The sequence below is a fragment of the Crocodylus siamensis genome, chromosome 3 (genome assembly GCF_052110815.1).
Source record: "Crocodylus siamensis isolate JL-2025a chromosome 3, ASM5211081v1, whole genome shotgun sequence".
Lineage (NCBI taxonomy): Eukaryota > Metazoa > Chordata > Crocodylia > Crocodylidae > Crocodylus > Crocodylus siamensis.
The window spans coordinates 22,707,837-22,735,552 of NC_143397.1; the positions used below are offsets into that span (position 1 = coordinate 22,707,837).

The 27,716-nt window shown below is 44.3% G+C and overlaps 1 protein-coding gene across 1 annotated transcript in view; it reads right to left on the minus strand.

The window, feature by feature from the left end:
* Positions 1-13,363: 13,363 nt before the first annotated feature.
* Positions 13,364-27,716, minus strand: part of SLC45A2 (solute carrier family 45 member 2) — a 31,205-nt gene continuing 16,852 nt past the window's right edge. Inside the window, exons 4-7 of the mRNA XM_090037181.1 lie at positions 26,819-26,962; positions 24,788-24,911; positions 22,678-22,883; positions 13,364-14,108 (exon numbers count right to left, since the gene is read on the minus strand). Coding sequence (XP_089893307.1) covers positions 13,881-14,108; positions 22,678-22,883; positions 24,788-24,911; positions 26,819-26,962 — 702 coding nt within the window. The 3' untranslated portion in view covers positions 13,364-13,880. The remainder of the gene's footprint in view (positions 14,109-22,677; positions 22,884-24,787; positions 24,912-26,818; positions 26,963-27,716) is intronic.

Below are 27,716 nucleotides of genomic sequence, written 5' to 3' on the forward strand. Positions count from 1 at the left end.
CAGCCAAAACTATTACTCGAATTCAAAACAAATTTATGAATAGTTTAGGTCACTTCCAAACTGCAGTTTTTGTTTAACATTTGGTAGAGAGAGAGAGTTAACAGTATTATGAGTTTTTCCCAGTTATGCTGAAAAGGGCTTGTGTGACTAGGCTTTCTGCAGTGGAGTGATTTCCACTTCCATGCACAGCGATAGAATAGAGCCTAAGACTTTCTGTTTTTGTCTCGGCCAACCTTGTACTGACTTCAGTGGGAGTTGTGGTTCCCGGGGGGCTGGACAAAAAGAGAGTAAAATCCAACAAGGTGGAATTAAGACTTGCTCCTCTGCCCAGGATGCTACCAGTGCTACAAATTGAATAAAAAATAAATAAAACAGTGGAGATGAGAGACCCTTACAGTCCTTGTCACTGCCTTACTAGAAGGACTTAAAGCTTCCTAAAGACTCTGACGGTCTTTGAGTAGGGATATGCATCTACAAAAGATCTGAGGCATCTAATACTAACTGCCCTATAAACATCTAAAGCCAAAATGTAAAGGCTCAAAAGTAGAGCTAAGCTGCCACCTAAACCCAGAGGTGCCTAAAATCCATAGGCACCCAATGTTCATCAGTAGGATTCCTTAGGCAAGCTTAAAATGTCTGTTGCTCAGCATGCCTGGAACTGCCCAAGTCCCAAACGAAGCGCTCCTCTGCCATGTCCTTCTTAAGATGACGTATCAGACTGGGCCCCACACAAAGCACAGAAGGGGCAGGGGGGCACCACTTCTTTATCCAAGAGGTCAGTTAGGCAGTTAGAGGTGACCTAGCTTCTAGTGCATCTTCTGCCCAGGAGAATTTGAACACAAGACTCCCAACTCCAAGGGGAAGCTCTAAGCACCGAGCTCCAGGGTGCTCTGTGCTGGGGTGTGTTTACCAAACCTTTCTCCTGAAGCTGTTCCATTTGCCATGGACTCAACTAAATAGTCACTGAACACGGAGACACTGAGAAAGTGAGGTTTAGAGTGACAGGAAATCCTCAAAGGCTGCTCCACCAAATATTTTATTTAAAATTCTTGAACCTTCATCAGAGCAGGATTGCAACCCAGACATCCCCATTCTCTTGAAGGCAATGACCCTGCAGTGTAGTGAGGATTTTTCTTCTCTCCCTGCCTTTGGTCTAAGGAATATGTAACTATGTGGACTAACTATGTAATTAATGTGGAAAAACTTCAACAGGAGGGACAGAGAGAACCTTACCCTTCAGGAATTTATATGGCTTTATTGTTAAATCATTCTGTTGAGAAGCAAAAGATGCTGGTTCAAACGTGTCTAGTCTTCTACACCATGGGTGAGTCCCCTAAACACTGAGCAAGGGGATAAAAGGGTAACAGTCCCACCTGTGTCAGAAAGGACTAGCATAAGCACCTAACTAAAGGACTGGTCTCAGGCTGCAAATCCCAGTTTGAAATAAATGATTCTCTGTACCTCAGAGTAAGTTCTGGAGAGGTGACTCTTAAGTGCACATCCTTGGTGTTTCCTATTCAGCACTGCCAGCTTTTGTGAATGGACTGAACAAATCTGCAGTGCTTAGTATTGCAACACATGTATCCTTGTGTGGATTCAGCCATAGTACCCATGGTATAATAATGATCTACAAATATTTCAAGTGAGTAGAACTGCAGGTGTAACATAGATGGTGTTTGTATGTGTGTTCAGAAGTCAGATACATTACAGTTGTACCCAATAAAACTCCTATTACTCAGGCCACAGAAAAACATAGAGCAAAACAGAATTTTTTAGAGCAAAAAAGCATTGGCTTTACAAAGAAAAATCTAATTGCCCCTTTTCCAGCCTCTAAAGTGATTACTTCTTTCTTTATACCTTGATACTATCAGTAAGTCTCTATGCAGAAAGTTCTGAAACTAACATGAGGCACTACTGAAAGTTTGGGGGAATTCATCTACAAGGAACTGTCATGAATTAGGACCTTGATTTTGAAGCTTTTCCTGAGGATATTTTCTCTCCAGATTCAGAAGAGGGTTTTAACCTAATCACGTGGAGTTAATCAAAAACATTGTATACTGTTATTATAAAAGAGTGAATTCCATTTGTATTTCTCCAGGACACAAGGTGTCAGTCAATACAGGTGGCCAAACATCTCTAAGAAAAGGATAGACACTGGGTTACACTGCACCTTCATTACAGCATAACTGGTGAAATTCACATCTTCCATCATTGCAGGAAGATGCATTCCTTAAATAGGTAAAATAATTGGTCTTTTTACAAATAATAAATGCACAGATTTTTCGGACTAAATCATGGCTCAAATTATACATACAGAGATAACATGAAATATTGACCCATAACAGATGACAAATCACAAACCAAAAACTAAATCAGAGATGAGATGTTTATTTATGACCAAAGACAGTTGATGAAACTTGTTTTTTTCTGTGTGAGAAAAACTGAGAGATAATGTGAAAAGTGGCAATAGCAATTCAGAATTAAAAAATAGACCAAATAAATAAACAGGACCACTGAGCCCTCCTCATTTTTGTATATGCAGTCTTTAATTATGGCTGCTCACTGTTTTTCAAAGGGACCTCTGCTTCATTCAGTGCTTCAAATGGATGATGCAAAACAAATGGATTGATTGTTTAGTGTTTACCTTTATCCTCACTGCTCAATGGCTGGCTCTATTGCATTTTTCACCACATACCATCTAACTCCATATTGAACAAGCCTGGGACCTGGAGAAAACAGCTCTTCTTTATATTCATGGCACAAGGCTGCTCAGATGGTATATATGAGAATTGAGAAAAATTGTATTTTCATTTGAAGCTGTATCATAGATTGTAGATAAGTAAATTGGTAACAGTTTACATTTAGCAACAATTAGCCCAGCATTACAGACATGGGAAAGATATACAGATAAAAATGTTAACAATCCTTTGTTATCCAAAAACAGTAGACTTTGTGTACTTGTGTAGATTTTGAAATTTACTTTGAAAAGTCTGTAAAAATGGTACATTTATCTTCTCAGCTCAGCTTTCTTGCATATGGTCATATAGAGAATCATAAACACTTACATTAGTGGTGCAACTATATTTTTGCCCCTTTCCTTTTCTCCTCAAACTAAAGATGAAGCTCAGAGGGACTCAAAGGAATTTTATTCCTCCTGCTGTGTCATAAAGAGAATTATTTACTATGCTCCAATCAGACATGCCTGTGCAAACCCAGTGATAGCAATTAGGCTGCACAGTTGTCAGCCCCTTCCTGGTCCAAAGACAATCATGATTCCACAGCACTAACAGACTAATTTCACCTGCTGAGCTTGCCTAGTTGATGATGAAGTATGAAAAGAAAAGAACTGAGTTTGTGCCCTTAGCTTTAAGGGACACAAATGTATGAGTTGATGTATCCAAAACACTTCTAGCAATCTGACTAATGTTGCTCTGAAATTGTTGAAAACACAAACATGTAACTACTATGCTTTTTTTTTTTTTTTAAACAGACACCCCTCTCAAAGGAGAAGCACAGTAAAGTATTGTCTGTGGACAACTAAGCAACACATCCTTGCTAACTCCTAGGATTTTATGGCAAGTCTTACAATATATGGTGCTTTTCTTAAAATCTCAACTCCTAGAGTCAAGTGATTCTGAGAGAATCTCAGCTTGCATTTAAAACTAAACCAATTAGGCTTGAATCATGATCTCTGAAGCCTAGGGGATAGCACTGTTGTGAATATTTTGCTTAAATTCCACAGAGACCTAATCCTGCAGGAAGTTCCTTGTGGCCATGCAGTCACATGGAGGTAAATCACGATTCCTAAGCCACTATTGCTTCAATGTCATGCAGGGTTCAGGGCTTTCAGTTCAGCCGTATAGGGCTGTTTGTAAGAGTGTTGCCTTACTTCTATACTTGTAATATTCATCTAGTAACACTAGATCCATAGCCTGGCACTGGCTGGAATGGATAGGAAGAGGAGTCTGAGAGCTGGTAGTCATAAATGTGCTGCTGGGCTGATACATAGGTCTGGACTATGTGTGGCCCTGCAGGTGGCTTTGGCAAATGTGTCTGCAAACATCTCCCCAAGCTATACATGAAAGTATAAACATACCTTAATCAGAGATCAGCAACTTATGTCCCATGGGCTGGATGCTGCCCACCAAGAGACTGGATTCAGCTTGTGAAAGTCTGATCCAGTCTGTATTTTAGAAAAGGTTGTCTGATTCCCTGCTTCCGCTGATTTAACCTGCGTTTTACTAACAGCCAGCTAATCTGCTGCTGCTGTAATTCCAGACCCTGCGCTCCCTGGGGAAGACTGCTTTCTCACCTCCTACTCCCTTTCCCCCTCTGCTTGGACGCACTGGCACCACTGAATTGGCCACTCCTAACCCTTGCTCACCACACTTGTCAGCAGCAATGATGAGCAGAGGCTGCAACAGAGGATGTGAGAGAGAGACCTTCCCATAGAACACTGTTGGCTGGAGAAAACAGCAGCCTGCCCATAGTACAAGATTGCCTTTTGTGGCTGGAAATACTTTATCCTGTTGTGTATATGATGCTTTCTTGAGCCTGCTATTTCTTCTGAGGCTGCAAACAGTCATCACCTTTGGGTTACTATAAGCATTTTTATGGTGACACAAAGCAAAAGCAAATGGACATCCATCCTTTGTCGGACTACAAATGTCCAAATGTGTAGCCATAAACAGGTAGTATTAATTTGTGCTGCTATTTTGCAGCTGGCATCTAATTGTTTTAAGCCAGGAGAGAGTGGGCAGCCCAGGGCTGCCTGCACTCCCTAGTTGCCCCAGCCAGGCACTCCTGGGGCTTCAGGGGCCAAATCCTGTGTGCCCTCCAGGAATTCTTCTCAGGAATTCCCAGGACATGAAGGATTGCACCTCCAAAGCCCTGGGAGTGCCTGCCTAGGTTTCCCCATTTGCAGGGATGCACCCAGGCTGTCTGACTCAGAACATGCCTATGCAGGTAGGGAAACCCAGGGTTCCCCTGTTTTCAAAAGTCTGCCCCAAGTGTAGGATTGGTCCCCTGCCACTCCTAGGAGCAGCAGAGGTCTGACCCTGTGGGACAATGGGTGGCACATCCCAGGTTAGCTGATCCACTTAATTTGGCAACATCTGCTTATAGCCCAAGTACTCACACATCAGTGTACAATGGAGAGGAGAACCAATCCTGCAGTCCATGATGGGTATTTTGCCAGAGTCATTAACTGAATGATTGGACCCAGTATGATAGGCAGCTGGTACTTAGAAATGTCAAGAAGGAAAACAGAAGCTTGGTCTAGTTATAGAATTGAAGGTGAGAACCAAGATGGAGATACCAGCTGCTGAACAGAGAGGGAAAGCATGCCATCCAAGAAGGTTGGTTTATTTTTTTCTTTGGAAAGGTGCTACTTTAAAATGACCCCAAGTCTGATCACTTGAAAAGACTCACATGAGACTGTACTTCTCAGACAAAGAAAAGGTTTCAAACCAACAAGTTGCTAATGGAAAACAAGTTGTTTTGATAATATTTGCAGCTCAAACCTTGATGTAGTAGCCAGAGAACTCTAGAGCTATGTCTATACAGCAGATGAAGGTCTGGCTGCAGTACAGATATGCCTATCCATGCTAGCTTTAACTTACCTGCAGTTGCATAAGTAGGTATAGACACATGGGATGCCAGTTCAAAGGCAGCACTGGAACAGTGGTCCCTAGGGAAATAGCACCACGGCAGCAGTAACTGCAACCCCTTCTCCCCAGCAGCATCTCTGTCCATGGCACCAAAATTCCTAGTTATGCCTCTGCCTTATTAGTAAGGATAGGTTAATAGGAGTGGAGAGCATTAAACATTTTCCCAATTACATTTAGTGTATATTACTCTGAATACATGCAGAAGAACATACCACTACCATATGGAATGGTGCCTTCATTTTGATGCATCTACAGGGGAGCAGAATCACATAGGTGACACACAAGAAAGAGATTTAATACAAGAATGAGGGAGATTTAATACTTATGCAGAAAATATAGGGGATCAATATAAAAGTAAAACAAGGGATGCATTATTTGTTAGATTTTAGTAAGTTTCAGAGTTAAAAACAATTTAATAATTTAGTCTTGGAAGAATGATCAAAACTGTTTGCTGCATTGTTATGCAGGAAGGCAGCAGTTGGGTACTGACAAATTCGCATCTCCATAAAATTAGATAACAAGTATTTGATATTTTAAAAGCTCTAAAGTGAGAAAAAGTATTTCAAGATGTTTTAGAGCAGATAATACTATCCTTGCTATCTATCCACATAGCACTGTTTAGAAACATAAAGCACATCTCTATAAATCTTTGAGAACATCTGCCTGACAGTGCTTACCCAACCTGCAGGGGCTGGTAATGATGTGTGGATAGCAATAAAAGGAAAATGCTGCACTGTTACTGGGAGCACTGCCAAAGCTGAGACTTTGTATTTGTCTCCTTACTTATATAATTTATTAGTAGGACAACTTTTCATAAGAATAGTTCAAATTGCTGCTTTTCAAAAGGAATCAAGAAGACCTAATAGGATTACTATGAAATAAGGAAGAAAATTGTATTGATGGTAGTAACATGACTAATCTTCCAACGACTTCTAAGCAAGGGAATAAATTTATTTTTTTTTTTTACATAATTGACTTGATTGTTTATTAAATTGAAACAAAGATAGGTTTCTTGAGGGAAAGAGAAACAAAACAATGTGTCAAGGTAGAAAAGTAACAAGGCTAAGCCTCGTCTTCTGCACCGAATCATTTGACCTAGGACAATTTACATCAAGGCTACCGTTCTGAATTATCACAGTGCTTGCTCTTATACACTTCCTATTGTATTAAAGTCCACATTACATCTTTATAGATTAGATCTTATTTATACCACTACAAACCTGACTGAACAAGATATGCCCCAGTGTCCTCTTTACTTCATAATAGGTTATTCCATCAAAAACACTCACTGGCCTGTTATTAAATGCAGTGACTGATAATAATTCAGTCCATGTACTAAATTAAATTTTAAAAGGCATAAATTTGGATGTTTCATTAAATTGAGGCTGCTACTTGTGCAATTTTTTATGTCTAACACTTTTCAAGTACTTTTGCCTTGATTTGCTTCCTGTTTAGGAATGGGTTTTGGTGATATTTTAAAGGATTTTTCCTTTAAGCCAACACTGCTGGCATTACTAGGGCTTTTTTTAATTTTAAGAATTATTTTTCAAATTAGGATACTTATAGTTTTGGTTGTGTGTCCTTTTTGTGTAGGGAAGTTCAGCCTCATTATTATTCCAGAATCTTGTAGAGGGAGAATGAGACCTGTTACATTGATTGTACAACACAATAGAATGAACTTTACAAAGAAAAGTAATAAAAAAAGTCATGAACTCAGCCCCTGAAACAGCCTTCCCTAAGTTTCTTCCTTAATATCATGCTTCTCCCTTCTCATAACATTACGCTTCTTACCTTGCTATAACCATTTTAGACTCATAGCAACTTGCCAAGTCTGAATGTTTTGCTTATTTGTCTTTGTTTGTAGATTAGAACAAAGTTAACCTTCACTATTCAAGCATTTTAAAGACCAGCATTTGCCAAATCCTGAAAGAAAAATACTGACAAAGGGAAAGGTAAACTTCCCAAAGGTTGCTCACACCAGAACCATGAAATAGAAATCACAGATAAACAGGACTGGAAGGACCTCAGAAGGCTGTGTAACCCAAACTCTTAGTCCAGGTAGGCTGATCCCTTTCTGCACCACTCCAGGCAAATATTTGTCTAAACTTAAATCACAACTTTACATTTGTTTTCTGTCTCAGAATACATTTAGAGTCAAATTATGACCCCATGAACCTCTGGATCACTCATCTACAAGGCACACTGCTCTAGAGGGATGCTAAAGGACAAGGGCTGCTATATTTCTTAGAAAGCTTGTTACCCATACCCCCATTTCTGTGACTTCTGCAGAGGCCAGGCTCTCTTACACTTCTAAAAACCTTCCTCCTGGAAGATTTCACAGTGGGGAGGGGCTTTATAAGTTAAAGGCGGAGGACCACCATTAGCCTATATAACAATCCCCAAAACAGAATCTCAGAAAAATTGTGTTGAGGTGGGGACAATGCGTAGTAGAGAAGCCATGGCTCTCACCTCTTCCTGTCATCCCATCTCAGCTCAAGGAGCTCAAATGTGACACAGAGTCCATAAGAAATTTTCACCAAGGTCAAAATAAAGGGGAGAACCCACTGAAGAGATGTCCCTTTTTGTGCTGAACTCCCCACTTTCTCTTCACAACCAAACTGCAGAGGAAAACAGGAGGAGAGAAGGCAAGAGAAGTTTAAAATACAGCTATGTAATGAAGGAGTCAACAGCAACCTAGTTTTATTAGGAGCCATACTGCTGGGAGGGGTAAGAGCAACATTGAGAAGGCGGCAGCGTATACAAACACTCAAGGATTGAGAGTGGAAGCCTCAGTACAGTTCTGCAGTGAAGACAGCCGTAGGTAAGGAAAGACAACTGATATTTCTCCAGGGGCCTGTCATGAGTGATACTAGGTGCATCTACACATGCACTTTTCTGTGGAATTAACTAACTAGCTGCACAGTAAAGTGTCACCATCTACATGTGTGCCCCTATTAGGTGCAGTAAATTAATTATAGTACTGTCTAGGACAAGTACTATCCTATGGCAGAGTTATTTATTGTGCTGAAACACGTGTAGACAGTGACTGGGGCTGGCTGGTGCTACAGTGTGGGGCAGGGGCAACACGTAGAGAGTGCACATGGATGCACATGAACCCCCTGCGTGGGGTGGTGCACCCCCCTGCAAGAAGGTGCTGCCATCTGCGGGTGGTCCATGATCACCCCTGGCCACTGCCAACACTTCTGGCGGCACCTGCTGGGAGTTACTGACCCATGGTCAGTGCTCGTCACTCCCTCCCCCCTGCCAACAGTGCTGGTGGCATGTGCAGGAGCTCCCCACTCACTGTTGTCGGCTCCTGCTGCCACCAAGCCGTGTCCCCCCCCCCAGCCACCAATTGGACCAACTAATGTCCCAGTGAGACCAACTGCAGAGTTGTGAGAGATGTTAGATAAGCTTCCAGGCACAGAGCAACCTGAAGAAGGGCACTGTTGCTGCTTACAGACATAAAAACCCCGCAAAATATAGTGCTTTACTTTAAACTCTGTGTCCCCCCATGCCGAGCCCAGCGCATGGATGGAATAGGCATCCTGTAAGTTGGACCCAGCTCACCCAACATCTCTATAGAACAGGTGCTTCAGCAGAGCTTTTATGCAATAGCCGATTGAATCAGAGGAGGTTAGATGATCACCTGTCTGGGGTCTTGTGAACCCAGCATTCATTCCTGCCTGTGGCAGGGGGTCAGGCTAGATGATCTGTTCAAGTCCCTCCTGATCCTAGCTACTATGAAACTACTATGAATCAGCTGTTAGACGAAAGCGCCAAAAAGCCCTGCTGAAGTGCCCAGTCTATACCGCAGAGCTGGGTCAAACTAACGCACTGCTTCTTCCAGTAAAGCACATGTTGTTTTTTAACATGTCCTGTGTGCCTGAAAGTTTGTCTAACATCTTTCCTAGCTATATGGCTGGTCTAATAAAAGACAGCACAATAAAACCCTTGCTTTTTGCATGTTTTCTGGACCATCACAGCTCCAACAAAACTCCAGCCCTACTAGGAAATATCCTGGCAGTCATGAAAGTGTAAAATGTGCCTCAAGGTGACAGGTCAGTGCAGAGATATCCAAACACTCAGTACCAATGAAGAAAACACACACTGAGCTATTAGGGTGGCAGGTACTTCATTATCTGATGTATTAGATGCCATGTTTGAGCGAGCAGTGCTGATTAAAAACATACACAAATTTCTGTCACCACTCATTACATAATAGTACGTCAGGAGCAGCCATGGCTTAACAGTTAACAGAACAATTGGATATGAAAGGCATAACACAAATAACACTTCAAATAGAGTATTTTGGAAACAAGTAATAAAATGAACTTCTGAATATGCTTTAGCCATGATGAACAGGGCTGGTTTTGTGCTTCTTATGAGCCCTGACTCTTCAAGTGACTCCAATTAGGAAGAAATGCAGAATCTGTCTCCCCCAGTCTTTACTCTTAATCTATAAGGTCCCTTTTGAAATTTAAGTAGGGTTTACTAGACTCTGTATGGAATGACTCAGGATCTACTCCATGTAAAGAACTCTAGCATCTTAATAAAAGTAAGAATGCAAGCTCTGTAGTTACATATATACTGGTTTGCCTTCAGGATTTAGTAGATTGGTTTAATGTGTGCAGGCAGTACAATTTATGATAAGGTTTTGCTGAGTGGAATTAGTTCACAAGAATATTCTGTAAAAGGCTGTGAAAGGAGCAAGAATAATTCAATCGAAGTTTGATCCTTCATGGAGGGCAGAAGAGGAGAGAAAACAGAGATGAAATGATTCAATTATGGTAAATGCTGTAAACACTCAGCTTGAGTGTTTTAGGTTGCTCACAAATTTTAGAATTTTTGTTCATAGTTTCATAATAGTTTGGGGTCAGAAGGGACCTGAATAGATCATCTAGTCTAACCCCCCGCCACTGGCTGGAGCACACCCTGGGATCACATGACCCCAGACAGGTGTTCATCCAAACTCTTTTTGAATTTAACCAGGGTAGGAGCGAGGACCCTAGGAAGTTGGTTCCAGATCCTAGCTACCCTAACAGTGAAATAGTGCCTCCTAATCTCTAACCTGAACCTACTCTCCAGCAGCTTCTGGCCATTGTTCCTCGTCACCCCAGGTGCTGCTGGGGGGAATAGGACCCTTCCTATTTGCTGCTGATCTCCCCTAATGAGTTTGTAGGTAGCCACCAAATCCCCCCTCAGCCTCCGCTTGCTGAGGCTGAACAGGTTCAGGTCCCTCAGCCTCTCCTCATGGCCAAGATTTTTTTTTAAAGTGCCTAAAGTTTGAGTTTATTTAGGAAATTAAACAACAGGCCATACTTTCAAAATGGGAATTGCAAGAAGCTTCTCATAAGCTCTCTATATAGATGCTAAACTATGTCTGGCCAAACTTTCTTGAAAACTTTAGGGTATGCACAAACAATACAATTGCATTGAGTTAATAGGGAGCAGCGACTTACCATAGAGAGACTGACATGCAGTTACTGTCTGTCTGCCTGCTCTTACACCACGTGAAAGCTAAACTGGAGCAGGTTACCTCTGAATGAGTCAAGGATAAGTTGCCCTGGTTTAGTTTTCACTTGCTGCAGCATAAGGGCAGGCAGAGGGGTAGTTAGCAGGGCTGTGAGAAACAGCACCATTTTGTTTCAACTTGCATTTCGCCATTTCGAAGGGACAGTGTTTTGTTTCATCATTTCATTTCATTTCAAAGCACTATTCCATTTCTTTTCGTCAAAACTGTTTCACTGTTTCAATGCGTTTCAATGTTTTGCCCATAGGCTACAACTTTGTCATTTCTTGCTTGATTCACACAAAAATTGCAGGGATGGTAGCTCCTTCTGACGGCATGAAGCCTGCCAAGTTTCAAGGAGACAGGTGCAGGAGTTTCTGGGAAACTACACCTCAAACTGCTAAAAGCAAAACTCGTGTCACTTGCCGGCAGCAGTAGCTTCCTATCATCTTGCGTGCAGATCTGGGGGCCTGTGCCCCTGGGAGAGCTGTGCCAGACTCCTCCCAGGGTGTGGGCCCCTGGATCTTCACACAGGATGACAGGAGGCTGTAGCTACCGCCTGGGACTGGCGCTGAGCATACCCCGCACCCAGCACTGGGAAGACCATTGCTGCTGCTGGCCCCAGGCAGCAGTGGCAGTCTTTTGTCATCCCACGTGCAGATCTGGGGGCCGCACCCTGGGAGGAGTCCAGCAGCACTGGGAGGCCAGGTTGAGCTCCACAGGGCTGGCGGAGCTGCTAAAAGTGCAACTCTGGCTCTCCCCGCCTCCCACCGCCAGGCTGCACTCCAAGCGGCTCTGCTAGCCCCATGGAGCTTAGCCTGGTGGCGCGAGGTAGCAGGAGAGCCAGTGGTGGAGCAGCTTGAAGTGCAGCCCTGGCGAGCACAGCCCAGCAGCAGGAGGCTCCACAGCCCCGTGGAGCTGAGCCTGGCGGTAGGAGGCAGGGGAGAGCCACTGGCCAGGGCTCTGAGCAGCTCCACCACTGGCTCTCCGCTGCCAGGCTCAGCTCCATGGGGCTGCAGAGCCTCCTGCCACCAGGCTATGCTTACCAGGGCTGCACTCAGAGCCCAGGCTGTGCTCCAAGTGGCTCTGCCACTGGCTCTCCCGCTGCCAGGAGCTCTACGGGACTGACAAAGCCACTCAGAGCACAGCTCTGGCTCTCCCCTGATTCCCACCACCGGGCTGCTTTGAAACTCAAAACATTTTGAAAGTTTCAAAACATTTTGAGTGCCCTCATTTCATTTCAAAGCTGTTTCAAAGCCTTTTGTTTCATTTTGATTTCACTGTTGTTTTGAGCTCAAAACTCTTTGAAACAGCTTCAGAATGAAACACCTGTTGAAATTTTGCACAGCCCTAGTAGTTAGTTACCATGCTTTGTTCATCCCATTTACTGATACTGGAAGAGCAAAATGGCTATACCCTTAAACACTTGCTTTCTTTGAGATCAGGACGCCCAGAGATGGAGAAGCACATCTTAAAAATTTTTTTCTTCTTTAGGACTAAGACTTTCACTTATTATGTAAATGCTCTTGTATTTTCCACTTGCTGCATCTTCTCTAGCTTAACTAAAAAGGAGCATCTTGCCACTAATCACAAAGAACTGTAAGCTGTTGTGTAGGGGTGTGTGAAGCAGGCCCTATTTGATTCAGATTTGGCCCAAATCAGGGATTAGTTGATTCAGATCACTGTCCCCGATTCAATTCAGCCAAATCTGAAGATTCAATGCTGATTCAGAGAATCAGTGATTTGTACATAGACACACCTTTAAATGTTTTGTCTATGTACCTCGAGGTACTAGGGTGCAGCTCATGAATGCTGCGATGGGGCTGGGGCAGATGGAGCGTCCCAAAGGAATGCAAGGTGGGGGCCCTCCACGTGTGTGGCGGCAAACCTGCAAGTGAACCAGAAGGGGTCCACCAGGGAGCACACTGGGAGCCTCCCCGCACCTCTGGCTCAGTGATCGGCTATGGGGGAACCCCAGGTGCTCCCCCAGACCCAGGAGGCCTCTGTCACCGAGCCAGAGGGATGCAGGCCCCCCCCCACCGCCAAGTGCACTCTCCAGCAGACCCAGATGTGGACCGGAAGTGCTTCTGGTCCACTTCCGAATCTGCTGCCTAGCATGCCGCGCCCGCCCCCCCCCCCCCCCCCCCCCCCCCCCCCGGCTCCTGTGGGACACTCCATCTGCCCCAGCATTGCAGCACTCCTGAGCTGCCTGCTACCTAGAGGTAAGCAGAAAAAAAACATTTAAAGCTGTGTCTATGTCCGAATCGCCGAATCAATTCGGAGGGTTCCAGTTTGATTCAGAGAAATTAAAGGGGCCTCTGATTCAATTCAGATTCGGAGATTCAGCCACTGAATCAGGCCAAATCTCCACCAAGTTGAATCAAGGACCAACACTTCGCTCAGCCCTACTGCTGTGTACAAAAGTGGCTTAGCATATTAAACACATTTTGACCAAAGGAAGGGAAGCAACAAAATAATTAGAACAGACAACCCTTCTACTTGAGAAGTTAGGCAATTAGTTGCATCAAGAATCCCTACATAGTGAATAAATAACTCCCTGGGATTGTAATTACATCAGATGAATAAAAAAGGGAGGGAACACTCAGGAAAGACCAGTCTGAAAACAGCACCACATAATATACAGATCAGGAGAGGAAATTTGCCCCCGCAGTGATTTATTCCATCATCCATGTCTTGTTCTATTCCACGTATCGTACGAACAAAGCAACAAAGCAACAGCCTGTCAATGCCACAGCAGATGCAGAAATCACAACCACTACAACACTGCCAGCAGCACTGACCAAGAATCCTAGGCCCACTCCGACAATGATCTGTGCCAGCTGCACCATGCAGGTAAGTGCAGCACAGTCAATTCCTTTCCCTCGCCCAGGGCCTTCTGCTATTCCTTTATGCTGCTGCTTCTGACTCTGCAAGGAAGGATAAAACAAGCCCTGGTCAAACGAGACAAAACTGATTGCATGCAGCTATTGGCAGCCCATTTATAAATGCGGAGGCAGATGGTACATGAAGCATCCTAACAGGCTACTTGTGCTCTCTTTTTTGTCTGCCAATGCCAGATTCCAAGTACAAGAGTCAGTGTTACAACATAAAAGTGACCATTACAAGTCATTACAAAGCAACAATAGGGTGTTTTTGGGAGAGTTTAAAACTGTAAATTGTCCCATTTCTCTTGCCCATCACCTCTTTCTCTACACCCTATTGCAGGATGAGCTTGGGAATATTTAGTCTTATAGCGTGACTTGAAGTTGAGCAGATTCAAGGCAGCAGGATCATTTCAGAGGGTAGGACCCCTCATCAAGTCTGCCCTGTCTTAAGCTTCCTGGGTGTAAATTAGGGACGTTGGTGTTACGATCTCAACTACCACAGTAAACATATGACTAGTTTGTATTGCTGAACAGCAGCCATTTTCTCATCCCCTGCTATGCAAAAGCATAGCACAAAGCTGAATTTAGCACTCCACATCTAAGCGATGCATAGCTAATAGTCTATTAACTACTGGAGGCAAAAAATACAATTGATTTAAGTTTTATCTTATCTTGAGTCTTGTGCCTACACTTCTCCACCACTCTGATTTCTTTTGTGAAATTAATCCCGAAGTGATAATCTGCACATCCATATTTTTGCTGTTAGACTCAAAAATACAGAAGGCAATTTGTTTCAAAGTCGCATTGTCAAGGCCTTGTGGTAGGTAAGCAGCCATGCATCTTCATGCTCCTTACCACAAAGGAAGCTCATTCCTTTCTGTAAATGCTTTTCATATTGGACTGGAAAAAATGTATTCCATTTAAAAAGGAGTATGGGAAATTCAAATATTAGAATCTTCCAAATCCAGTATATTCAGCTGGACTTGACTATTTGGGAGAAACTTGGTTTTATATCTAGTGTAGTAGACAAAACTGAGGGCCAATATTCTCACCCCAGATGCAGTTTACTTTTCAGAGAATGCATATGAATGGGAAAAGTCTGCTCTCTGTTCTAAGATTTTCTTGAACAGTGCAATCTAACTGCAATTGTTTTTGACTCCATTATGCAAACGCTTTTCATCTGAAGTATTTCAAACCCTTAGATCATAAGTTTTATTGAAATGGCAAATGTTTGCCAGCTGTGCCTACTCTCTAAATGTACCTGTAGTAATAAGGACAAGTGTATCAGTGTTTTAAAAAAATGCAGTCTGTGACTTGACTCTTAGTCAGTCCATCGTGTATAGTAGAAGTTTCAAGATAAACTAATACAATAAAGACAAAATAAGCTAATGTCCCAACAAATCTCCTAAAAGAGCAAATGAAATAGCAGATATCAAAGAAAAACCACTTTTCTTCTGATGATATCAGCTTATTAAATATGAACTTTGTGGCAACTTTCCTTTAGCATCTTTTAACTCACTTGCATCTAGTGATCTAAACCAGTGGTGCTCAACCTTTTGCTCCTAAAGGCCGGATGAGTGGCACAGGGCTGGTCTGCAGGCCAGATCAGGCCTTGGGACAAGCGCTGCCTCCTCCCTGCCCCATGTATTAGGATTGGGTCTCAGGGACTTGGTACTTGTTCTGGCCTGCACTGGGTCTGGAGAACTGGCAGCAGGGAATTGGTGGCATTACTCCCCTACCACCAAACTTCCAGGCTCATGGGGAGCCCTGAGAGCCAGATGACACTCTGCCATGGGCTGGATCTGCCCCAGGGGCAAGAAGCTGAGCACCCCTGATCTAGGCTAAACATGCTTGAACTTATTCAGAGCTAGATTTGGATTTTTGCATCTGCTGCCTAATCAGCACAATGGTTTGATTCAAAGCTTGGGATATGATTCCCATGAGTTTTGAAGTTCAGTCTACCACTTGTTAAATCTTCCTGAAATTCTTAGTGGCAGGTCACCTCAGTTGCCAGGAACAGAGAAATGAATTAGCAAAATGAAGAATTAATTCAGTAAAATATTTCATCCTACAGAGAACACCCTCAGGATTCAATGGAGCGTATGGTTTCCTGTAGTTGTCTTTCAGATCTCAGTGCTTAAAAGGCACCACTGTTTACAATTTCACTTGCTCTCAGTCGTACAGAACAGCAGGGCATTTCTACATGGCCTCAATCTAGCTTTGCCTTGCTTGTAATTTTATATTTATATTATGGTTTCATTGTTTACATTTGCATTTCATATATTCATCTCCTCAAAATGTTTCAGTCCCAGTATATCATGAATCATTTTGTAAAGATAAGGTCATCAAACTTCATGTTCATCCACCTCCTTTCAGACTCTCACAGATGTAAGAAACTTCCAAAAAAAGTTTCCACGGAAGGGATTAACACCATATTCTGCACAACATGAAAACCCTAGTCTAGCTAGGAAAACAACTGAATCGAGTGGGAGGTATGTAGCCCTTAAAAGGGTTACTTTGGGAGCAATATTAGATGCTGTAGGGAACTAAACACAGACTCCAGACATTTTTATAATGTAACGTCCACTGCTACATTGTAGGGAAAAGGCACATTGTCAGAAGAGGTGTAAAGAGGTCAGGCATCATACAAAATGAGGGTTGGAAGGGACCTCAGGAGATCATGTAGTCAAACCCCTGCTCAAAGCAGGACCATCCCCAACCAGTTTATCCCAGCCCAAGCTTTGTCTAGCCAGGGCTTAAAAACCTCCATAGATGGAGGCTCTACAACCTCTCTGGGTAACCTGTTACAGTGTTTTACTATCCATCTAGTGAGAAAGTTTTTCCTAATATCCAACCTAAACTTCCCTTGCTGCAACTTGAGACCATTGCTCCTTGTTCTGTCATCTGCCACCACTGAGAACCATCCAGCTCCATCCTCTTTGGAGCCCCCCCTTCAGCAATTACATTTCCTCACAGTTTTCTCTTCTCCATATTAAATAAGACCAGTTCCCTCAGCCTCTCCTCACAAGTCATGTGTCCCAGCCCCCTCACCATTTTTGTTGACCATCACTGGACTTTCTCCTATCTGGCTAGTTTTCTATTCACCTTACAGGACATTTATCCAACCCAGACTTCCTTAGCTTGCTTGTGAGAACATTATACCCTTCTGTCTTGCACCTTCCTGTAAAGCATGTCACCATCTGCTCACAGACTTAGGCTTTTGAATGCAACTTGTTGTTCTTCAGGTTATTGCAGTGCACTCAAACGCTTGTCAAAGCCTATCCCAGCCATGCCCTTGGTCCAGTATCACCCATACAAATCCTTGCTTCTCACACATTTCCTGAACCACCACAGCTACAATATTATTCCATCAACTACCAAAACTTGCTTATCATATTTTAGGCACTTGGGGCAGATCTTCTGCTTGTATAAATTGGTCCAGCATCACTAAGCTAACAGATTGACAGATTTACACAAGATGGGGTTTAGTCAAACTTGCTCACAGTAACCTAGGGGTGTGCGCTGACATAGATTACAAAAAAGGACTGATTGCTGAGTGGAGCTTTAAGCACTGCTGCCATATGACTGGGCCACAGATATAATGGCTATACCCTGGACAGGAGGGACCGAGTGGACAAAAGGGGTGGAGGTGTAACTCTCCATGTCAAGGACAACTACGCATCCCTACAAGCTGACATCAGCACCCAGGGTGGACAACTAGAGACCCTCTGGGTTAAAATCCATGGTGAACACAGCACAGGAGATACAATAGTGGGAGTCTACCTCCCTCCTAGAATCAAGAGATTGACCAGGAGTTTGCCAGGGAATTGGCTGAGGCTGCACACTCCCGGTCCATGGCTGTCATGGGGAACTTCAACTACCAGGACTCTTCATGAGAAGAGCGCTCGGCCAAATCCGAATGGTCGCAAAGCTTCCTCATGTGCATGGATGAACTCTGACTCAAGAAGTCTACGAGCCAACAAGAGGCAAAGCACTGCTTGACTTGGTACTGGCAACCGGGGATGACCTAATCAGCAACCTAATGATCAAAGGGAAGCTAGGTGACAGCGACTATGAGCTGATCACCTTCACCATCCGCCGAAAAGCTGTCAAGTCAGTCAGCAGTACAGAGGTCCTCGACTTCAGGAGTGCTGACTTCGACAAGTTCAGGAGACTTGTCGGTGAGGCCCTAAGGGACCACAACCCCAAAGGGAAGGGAGTCCAGGAAGAGTGGTCGCTCCTCAAGGGAGCAATCCTAGATGCACAAGCAAAGGCTATTCCATCTTGGAGGAAAAAAGGCAGCAAGAGGGCACAGCAGCCCCCTTGGCTCTCCAGGGAACTGGTGGCCCTCCTGCATCTAAAAAGACAGACCTACAAATAATGGAGGACAGGATCCACCTCCAAGGAGGAATACTCTGCACTGGTCCGGACCTGCAGGGAGCAAACCAGGAAAGCCAAGGCTGCCATGGAACTCCAACTGGCTACAAGTATCAAGGACAATAAAAAGTCCTCTTTTAGATATGTTGGGAGCCAGAGGAAAAGCAAGGGCAACACTGGACCCCTGCTAAACCAAAAGGGAGAACTAACAACCAATGCCGAGGAAAAAGCCAACTTGTTAAATGGGTACGTTTGCAGTCTTTCACAAGTTCCATGGGACGCCCCTACCCATTATGGGACAGAGCCACCTAAGCGAGGGTGATTTCTTGCCCTCCATCAATACTGACCTTGAAGTCAGACGGTCCTGACCATATTTCACCCCAGAGTACTCAAGGAGCTGGCTGTCATCATAGCTCAGCCCTTGGCGTGGATCTTCAAGAGCTCCTGGTGCTCTAGTGAACTGCCCAATGATTGGAAGAAGGACAATGTGGTGCCTATCTTCAAGAAAGGGAGGTAAGTGGATACAGGCCCATCAGCCTGACCTCTATCCTGGGGAAGGTCTTAGAAAAAATCATCAAGGAGGCCATTCTTAACAGACTGGCTGATGGCAACACCCTGAGGGATAGCCAGCACGGGTTTGTCGTGGGTAAGTAGTGTTTGACTAATCTTATTTCCTTTTATGATCAGGCAACCTATCACCTGGACAAGGGGGAAGAGATTGATGTCATATATATCTCGACTTTGAAAAATCCTTCGATCTGGTATCCCATGATCACCTCTTGGCAAAACTGGCCAACTGCGGCCTCGAGTCCATTATGATCCACTGGCTGGGGAATTGACTCCGCAGTCGGACTCAGAGGGTGGTGGTTGATGGAAGTCAATCATCATGGTGCCCTGCGACAAGTGGGGTCCCTCAAGGTTCTGTCTTTGGACCTACATTGTTCAACCTGTTCATTAATGATGTGGACACTGGAGTCAAAAGCAGACTGGTCAAGTTCGCCGATGATACTAAACTTTGGGGTAAAGCATCCACACCCGAGGATAGGGGGGTAATCCAGGCTAACTTTGACACACTCAGCAAATAGGCAGACGAGAACCTGATGGTGTTTAAACAGAAAAATGCAAGGTTCTCCAACTTGGGAGGAAAAACCTGCAGCATGTCTATAGGCTCGGCAGTACTACACTGACTAGCACTATGGACGAGAGGGACTTGGGGATCAGGATTGACCACAAGATGAACATGAGCCTTCAATATGAAGTTGCAGTCAGTAAAGTGAGCAAACCGCTGGCTTGCATCCATAGATCCTTCTCAAGTAAGTCCCAGGATGTCATTCTCCTGTTGTACTCAGCCTTGGTGAGGCCACAGCTGGAGTACTGCATCTAGTTTTGGGCTCCACAATTCAAAAAAGATGTGGAAAAGCTTTAGAGAGTGCAGAGGAGAGCCACGTCCATAATCAGAGGTCAGGATAACAGACCTTATGACGACAGGCTGAGAGTCTTGGGCCTTTTCAGCCTGGAAAAGCGCAGGCTCAGAGGCAACCTGATGGCCACCTATAAGGTTATAGGTACCTGGGGGAACGCATTTGTTCACCAGAGCACCTCAAGGGATTACAAAGTTGAATGGTCATAAACTCCTGGAAGACCGTTTCGGGCTGGACATAAGGAAGAACTTCTTTACTGTCCGAGCCTCAAAGGTCTGGAATGGCCTGCTGCTGGAGGTGGTTCAAGCACCTACTTTGAACGCCTTCAAGAGGAACCTGGATGTTTTTCTTGCTGGGATCCTATGACCCCAGCTGACTTCCTGCCCCTGTGGCAGGGGTCTGGAATCAACGTTCTTCCGAGATCCCTTCCAGCCCCAATGTCTATGAAATCTATGAATCCATAAGATTCATACTATATATTATATAGTGCAAATACAGAGTTAGCATTATAGTGCAGATATATTATTGACACTATATATACTGTATATAACATATATATTATTATTATTATTATTATGTTTCATATGTTAATGGTGCCTAAGCACAAATCAGCAATCAATCAGAGTGCTAGTGCTTTAGGTGCAGCCCAAACATGTACCACAGCTTGTTCCAAAAGACACGTGAGGATAAACAACTCTCTCAGAGCAGGACTAAATTATGAATGCTTTTGGTCTAGTCCAGTGGTCTGATTTCAGTTTAGTCTAGTGGTTAAAGCACAAGATGGTACCATGGAACCTAGGTTGTATCTCAGACTGTGCCATTGACTATAGGCATATCCTGTGGAGGCTAGGATTGTCTTGGGATGCTCTCAAGTACCCGTCAGCTCTCACAGGAACATTCCAAACCCAAAGATGCTCTCAGGTCATCCCTGCCTCCTGATCAAGTACTCCAGATTTCAAGTGCAGCCACAAAGGGATTTCCTAGAGCATCATCACTAACGTGTTTCCAGGTTTGGGATATCGCAACCCTAGATTGGTTGGAACATATTGCCAGTGTACACATGGTTTATGCAGCTCCGCTCTGCCAAGAAGATCTTTTTGAAGGATGTAGAGCAGGTCCTCAAGGAATACATTTCTAAGCACTTGGAGGGGAAGAAGGTGATTAGGAACAGTCAGCATGGATTTACCAAGAGCAAGGCATGCCTGACCAACCTAATTGACTTCTATGATGAGATGACTGGCTCCGTGGATGCAGGGAAAGCAGTGAACATGATATACCTTGACTTTAGCAAGGCTTTTGATATCATCTTCTGCAACATTCAACACTGCAAGCAAGTTAACGAAGTGTGGGTTAGATGAATGGACTGTAAGGTGGACAGAAAACTGGTTGGATCATCAGGCTCAGAGAGTAGTAATCAATAGCTCAATGTCTAGTTGGCAGCTGGTATCAAGTGGAGTGCCCCAGGGGTCAGTCCTGGGGCTGGTTTTGTTCAATACCTTCATCATTGACCTGGAAGATGGGCTGGACTGCACCCTCAGCAAGGCAACAGATGACACCAAGCTGCAGGTAGTAGTAGATACACTGAAGGGTAGGGCTAGGATTCAGAGAAACCTCAAATTGGAGGACTGGACCAAAAGAACTATTATGAGGTTCAGTATTATAAAGTTCAAGGAGAAGTGCAAAGTCCAGCACTTAGGATGGAACAATCCCATGCACTGGTACAGGCTGGAGACCAACTGGCAAAGCAGCAGCATTGCAGAAAAGGACCTGGGAATTACAATTGCCAATAAGCTGAATATGAGCAAACAGTGTGCCCTTGTTGCAAAGAAGGCTAATAGCATACTAGGCTGCATTAGTATGAGTGTTGCCAGCAGACTGAGGGAAGTCATTATTCCTCTCTATTCGGTTATGGTGAGGCCACATCTGTGTTCAGTTTTGGGCCGCCACTACAGAAAGGATGTGGACAAATTGGAGAGAGTCCGGTGGAGGTCCACAAAAATGGTTAGGGGGATGGGGCACATGACTTCCAAGGACTGCACCCTCAGCAAGGAGAGGCTGAGAGAACTGGGCATATTTATTTTGGAAAAGACTGAGAGGAGATTTAATAGCAGCCTTCAATTACCCAAAGGGTGGTTCCAAAGAGGATGGAGCCAAGTTGGTTCCAGTGGTGGCAGATGACAGAAGGAGCAATGGTCTGAAGTTGCAGCAAGACAAGTTTTGTTTAGATATTAGGAAAAACTTAAATTACAAGGAGGGTAGTAAAGGACTGGAACAGGTTACCCACAGACGCTGTGGAGTCTCCATCATTGGAGGTTTTTAAGACCTAGCTAGACAAAGCCTTGCCTGGGATGATCTAGTTGGGAATCGTCCTGTTTTGAGCAGGGAGTTGGACTAGATGATCTCCTGACATCCCTTCCAACCCTAATTTTCTATGATTCTATGATGCCTTCCCTGTGCTGACAGCGAGGCTTGCTGGGATCACTGCAGAACAGGTCTTTAGTCTTTCTTCCAGTTTCCCAAGAGGTAAATGGATTAATTTCTTCTCTGACTTGCAAGTGGGCAAGAAATGTAATTTATATTTCTAAAGCGTTTTAAGATGCTCAAGTGAAAATGTACAATATAACCGCAATTGATTTGTATTATTAGTATTGTTTATTCAATTCTTAAAGGTCTCCCTGGATAAATTTCACTTCCTAACACCTGTGTTACCATAAATAATTTGAATTTACAATTAAATCTGTTTCCCCACTTAGATCATTTTTTTCTCAAGTGAATAAAACAAAACAAATACTGTCCTTTGATATGAGACTTACCTCTTCCTCCCTGTGATATTCTGCAATGAGATTGAATGGTACAGTGTACAGTGTGCTGGACATGACACCAAAGAGGGAGCACAGAACCAGAGTAGAGTGTACTCTGGGAAACAGTCCAATGAACCCAGTGCCTAGCCCAAAAAGCAGGTATCCAATGAAATAAAGTCCTTTTAATCCAATGCAAGGCAGCAGGGCTTTCTGCAGATCTATGAAAAGAAAAGAAAAAAGGCTTCTGAGGCTTAAAAACCCAATATATTTCTTTTTAAAATTCATTCATAAGAGATTCTCTTTGATGAGATGAAAGTCTCATCTCTAAATATAACGATCTTGTATGACCTGGGTACTTAATTCAAATAAAGGTAAAGCAAGTGTTTCCAGCAGCCTAGCCATTTGTGCTTGACTTCTGAAGTGCATGCTCCTATTCTGAAATAGCTATTCGGGAAGAACTCCCCATGTAGAATGGCCAGATGTAATAGGGGTATTTGACACCATTTCTGTATGCTCCTGTTGAGTTGAAGTGAGTACTTCACATGGGGCATGTCTACATGAGATGCTTTACTGCAGGTAGTAGATTACAAGTAGTAGACAGAGGTAGTAGATTAACTTTACACTAGTTACTGCATAGTACCACTTGTGTAGATGCTGATCGAGAGCAAATTTGCTCCCAGTCAGCCACACCAGCAGGGGCCACAGGGCATGAGGGAGTTCTCTGTCCCCATCCCTGGTGCTGCTCAGCTCCTGGCTCCCCCCAGGAACCAGGAACTGAGCAGCACCAGGACTGAGGAGCTCTCTGCTTCCTGGCTCGGTAGGGGACCCACCAGCAGCTGTCCCACATGTGGGGCAGCTTCCCACAAGCCCCAGGCTGGGCAGGGAAACCTGGCCCAGCAGGGGGCTGGCCAGGAGCTGCCCCAGGCATAAGACAGCTCCCAGCCAGCCTCTGGCTGGGTGGGGAAGCCCTGATGGGTACAGGGTTCACTGGCAGCTGTGTCCAATGTTCATAGGGCTGGAAGAGCTGTGCCAGGTGCAGCCATCTCCTGTCCTGTGCACTTCAGGACCCCTCCTGATGTGCACAGGGCCAGGTGACATGTGCTGCTGCAGCTGGCAAAGCTCTCCTCACCCCATATACATCAGGACCAGCTACTGCCTCCTGCCATCCCCCAAGCTAGAATCCCAAGGAAACCTGAAGCTCCCCTTGGCTGCTGCAGTGGGCTTGAGCAGAGCAGGTGCAGCCCTATACCTGGTTTTCCTGTTGAAAGCAAGTTTGCACATGTAGACAAGCTCCCAGGGAAGGTTCATCACACAGTATTTTACATCACATTAAAGCATTTATGGTCACATTAATTAAAGCATCACATTAAATTTGCTTCCAACAGGGTGCACATGTAGACATGCTCCCAGGGAACGCTTACTGCACAGTAAAATACTACACGTGCACCCTGTTGGAAGCAAATTTAACGTGATACAGGCTGACTGAACAGTACTTGACTGTGCAGTCGAACTGTATCACATTAAATGCATGTGTAAATGCACCCATATATCTATAACTATTAGACAATGAGGAAAGATCCACAAAGGCCATCCTATTAAATGCCTAACTTTGACCCCCAAAGTCCTATTTCCTTGTTTGCCTGGAGAATAAATGCATTCTTGAGTGGTGTAAACAATTTTTTTTCCTTATCACCAGGCGAGGGGCTAGCAAGCAGTTTGGGGGCCTGGATTAGCTCATCTGCAGAATTTTACAGGGTACTGCCTTGAAGTGGTTTTGTGAGGACATCAAGAGGCTATTAGAAGGACTACGATGACAGAACTGGCGAGGGAAATAATACTTTGGAATTTCCTGCAGTGCTTTAACCCAACATTCACCATCAGATTAAGTCTTAAATTTGGAGGCTATATTGCACATAGAATTGAACCTTGCTTCCAGAAGAATCCCACTTCAATGTGTGGTAATCAGCACAAATACTGGTGCCCTTTATGACTTGCTATCACTAATGAGCACATAACATTCCTGGAAATTTTTAACTGGAAAGGCTCATGGATTGTTTTGTTTTTTCCAAAACCACAGGAAATGATGAGGTCTTTCTAAGAAGCGCAGCACCCAGGTACTTACAGGAATAGAGTGATGATGAAACTGCATTGATGCACATGCCCCAGCATCCAATCTCTACTCCTCTTTCATAGGTCAGGTAAGCTGTGGAGTTGTGAGGTGCATAAGGATCACCATGGTATACAATCTGAAATATACCACAAGGGACACGGAAGATAACAACGCTCTGTGTTTATATTGCACTGGCCACCCAAAGGAGCCCCTACACAAGGTTGAGATCCCTTTGGGCTGTGTATTAGCATACACTTCCTTTCTTTCCTTCTCTTCCTTCCCACTTCCACTTCCTATTTATTTTCCTTTTCTTCTTTCTCTTTTCATCTCCTCTCCCCTTGTAGTGTCCTACTCTGTCCTCTCCTGGTTCTGTCTGTCCATCTCAGGTCTCTCCAAGTCTCTCTCCCATTTCTTCTCTTCCCCTGTTTTCCTCACTCCTCTGGGTCTCCAGATCCCACCTTACTTTCTCCCCATCCCCTTCCTCTGGATTGTTTCATTTTCCATTCCCTCATTCTACTGTTTGGGTGCCTTCATCCTTACCCTTATTCTTCCCCTCTTGCCCCACCTGCTCCTTCCCCTTTGCCCTGCTCCACCCACCCCCTTGCCTACAGTTATTCATCCTCTTTCAGACTCATGCTTGCACTCACCTCCGCCATTCACCCTTCCATCCACTTTTTCTAAGACTCCTTCTCTGATTTATTCTCCCACTCTCCCATTCATTCACATGTACACATAGTCAGAAACACTATCCCTCTCACCTAGGAGTCCTATAAAAGGGCTGAGGGCCAGGAAAAAGTGGGCTGCTAAGCAGAAAGTGCTGGGATAACTGAGAGAAGGGGATTTGGCTGGAGGCAAGTAGGAACCTAACGAATGAGAAGTAGCCAGGGCCAGGGAGGCAAGAAGCAAAGAAAGCCACTTGAGTAGGGCATGGGGAGCCATGGCTCTGATAACTGGGTATCCTGAAGGAAAGGACTCATGGGTGGCAGAAAGCTGAGGTCATTTCTCCAGAGGAGATACTGCAGCACAGACTAGACTACAGGGCAGGGAAAAATCCAATAATAAAAGACAGAGAGCTGAGCTAAATGGTGAGAGCAGTGTCACACTACCCTAGGGAAGTTATGTTGCTGAGTTTCCATCTCCTAAATCAGGGCTGTTCAACTGTTAAGTGGCTAGGGGCTGCATGCCACATGAGCCACATCAGTGGGGGCCACAAGTCATGCAGGCTGCACCACTGGGGTCAGCACAGTAGGAAGGCTACACCAGTGGGGCCATATGCTGCCTGGATCACAGCAGCATAAGCCATGGCCTCCCCACCCCTAAAGCTGCACACTACACCCCATGCACAGGAGCCCTGGCTCCTACCCTCAGATCCTTGGCCATGGGTTCTCCCGCTGCACCACACAGATACCCTGAATTTGTCATGGGGGCAGGGCCAGAAAAAGGAAGATACAGGAGGGTGGGAGACTCCAAAGACCCCAGGTGCTGCTGCTGCCAAATTAATGTGTAGAAACCCAGGGGGCACAAATTAAGCCCTCTCCAGCTGCATGAAGTTGGAAAGCACTGTTCTAAATGAAGCGTGTGTGTGGACAACTGGTCCAGTGCCCCGCGATAAAGCCTCTTTCAGGAAGAGGAACTAAAACAGCCTCACTAAGACTTTAATTAGGACACCTGCTCTTCACTGAATAGCTCCAAGGCCAAAACATAGATCTGAGGGATTTGCAAGAGATCTCTGAGCTTTGTTCTAAACACTTACATGGAAACGGATGTCCTTCCAGGTCACATTTAAAAATCAGTATTACACTTTTGCAGCAGAGCTGAGTGTTCAAAGGCAGGAAGGTATTTTTTTTCCCCCTTCCAGTCACAAACTCAGTTCCATAATGAGGCCCTGAGGGCATTCATCTCTTTTCTAGACAAAACTCATTCAGCCTGTCTAGGTGTTATTCACTTTGGCATTGTCACTCCTTAAGCAAATATATAAACCAATCCTCTCAAAGGACCGCTTCCTAGGGGCTGGTGCTAGAAGGGGAATGTTATGTATTTTACCTGCCCCATGAAATCAGTGAAGAAAAGCATGTTGGACAGGAAGGCTGTCCATCCAATGAGGTGGCTCACACACAGGCAGCGATAGTGGGACGGCATGCTCAAAAGTGCCTTCAGGAGGGACTTAATGGTCATCCGTCTCTGAACCTGAAAGAAAGCATTTAACAAAAATGTGTTGCTGCCTTGAAGGTTAACAAGTGATCTGACAGCTGGTAGATTAGGTAATTGTCTCATGAGGTTTAAGAAGAGGATTCAACTCTCCTAAGAAGGAAGAGGCCTTCTTGAACCTGGGGCTCCTACATCTCAGACAAGCAAGTTGAGGGGGGATAGGAGGGGCACACCATTTTATTCTCCACCAGTTCTGTGACAGCCTCCATTTTTTTTTCCCCCAGCTGAAATGATTTGGCAAGTTCAACCAACATTTGCAAATGATCCAAAACCTATTTCAGAGGAAATTTAGTAAATCACTAAAAGCATTGGCCTGGGTCTCATGAGTGCACAACTCCTATTTGTTTCAGAATTTGGCCCTCAAGTTGTTTTATGCTGATAATACCCCATCCTGATCGCCATGCTCTAGCTATTTTTTAATAACTCACTTTTCTCTGAACTTGTTTATGCTGTTAGCCAGTCTGGGGATAATCACTGTGTGTTGAGCTTTGAACAGCAGCAAGACTTTTCTCTAGTGAAGTTTTAAATCCTTAAAGGAATTTCAAAATTCAAGTTGCCGACTTTTACCTTGCTAGTGCTGTTTCTTTTAGCATAAATGCTGATTAAATGAGATAAGGCTTTTGTTACATTAAAGTCATAGAAAGAATTAAACACTGCATTATTAATGCAAGTAAATTATTGTTGCTTGTACTCTTCATAATCAAATCATAAACATCAGCTAACTGAAGTATAC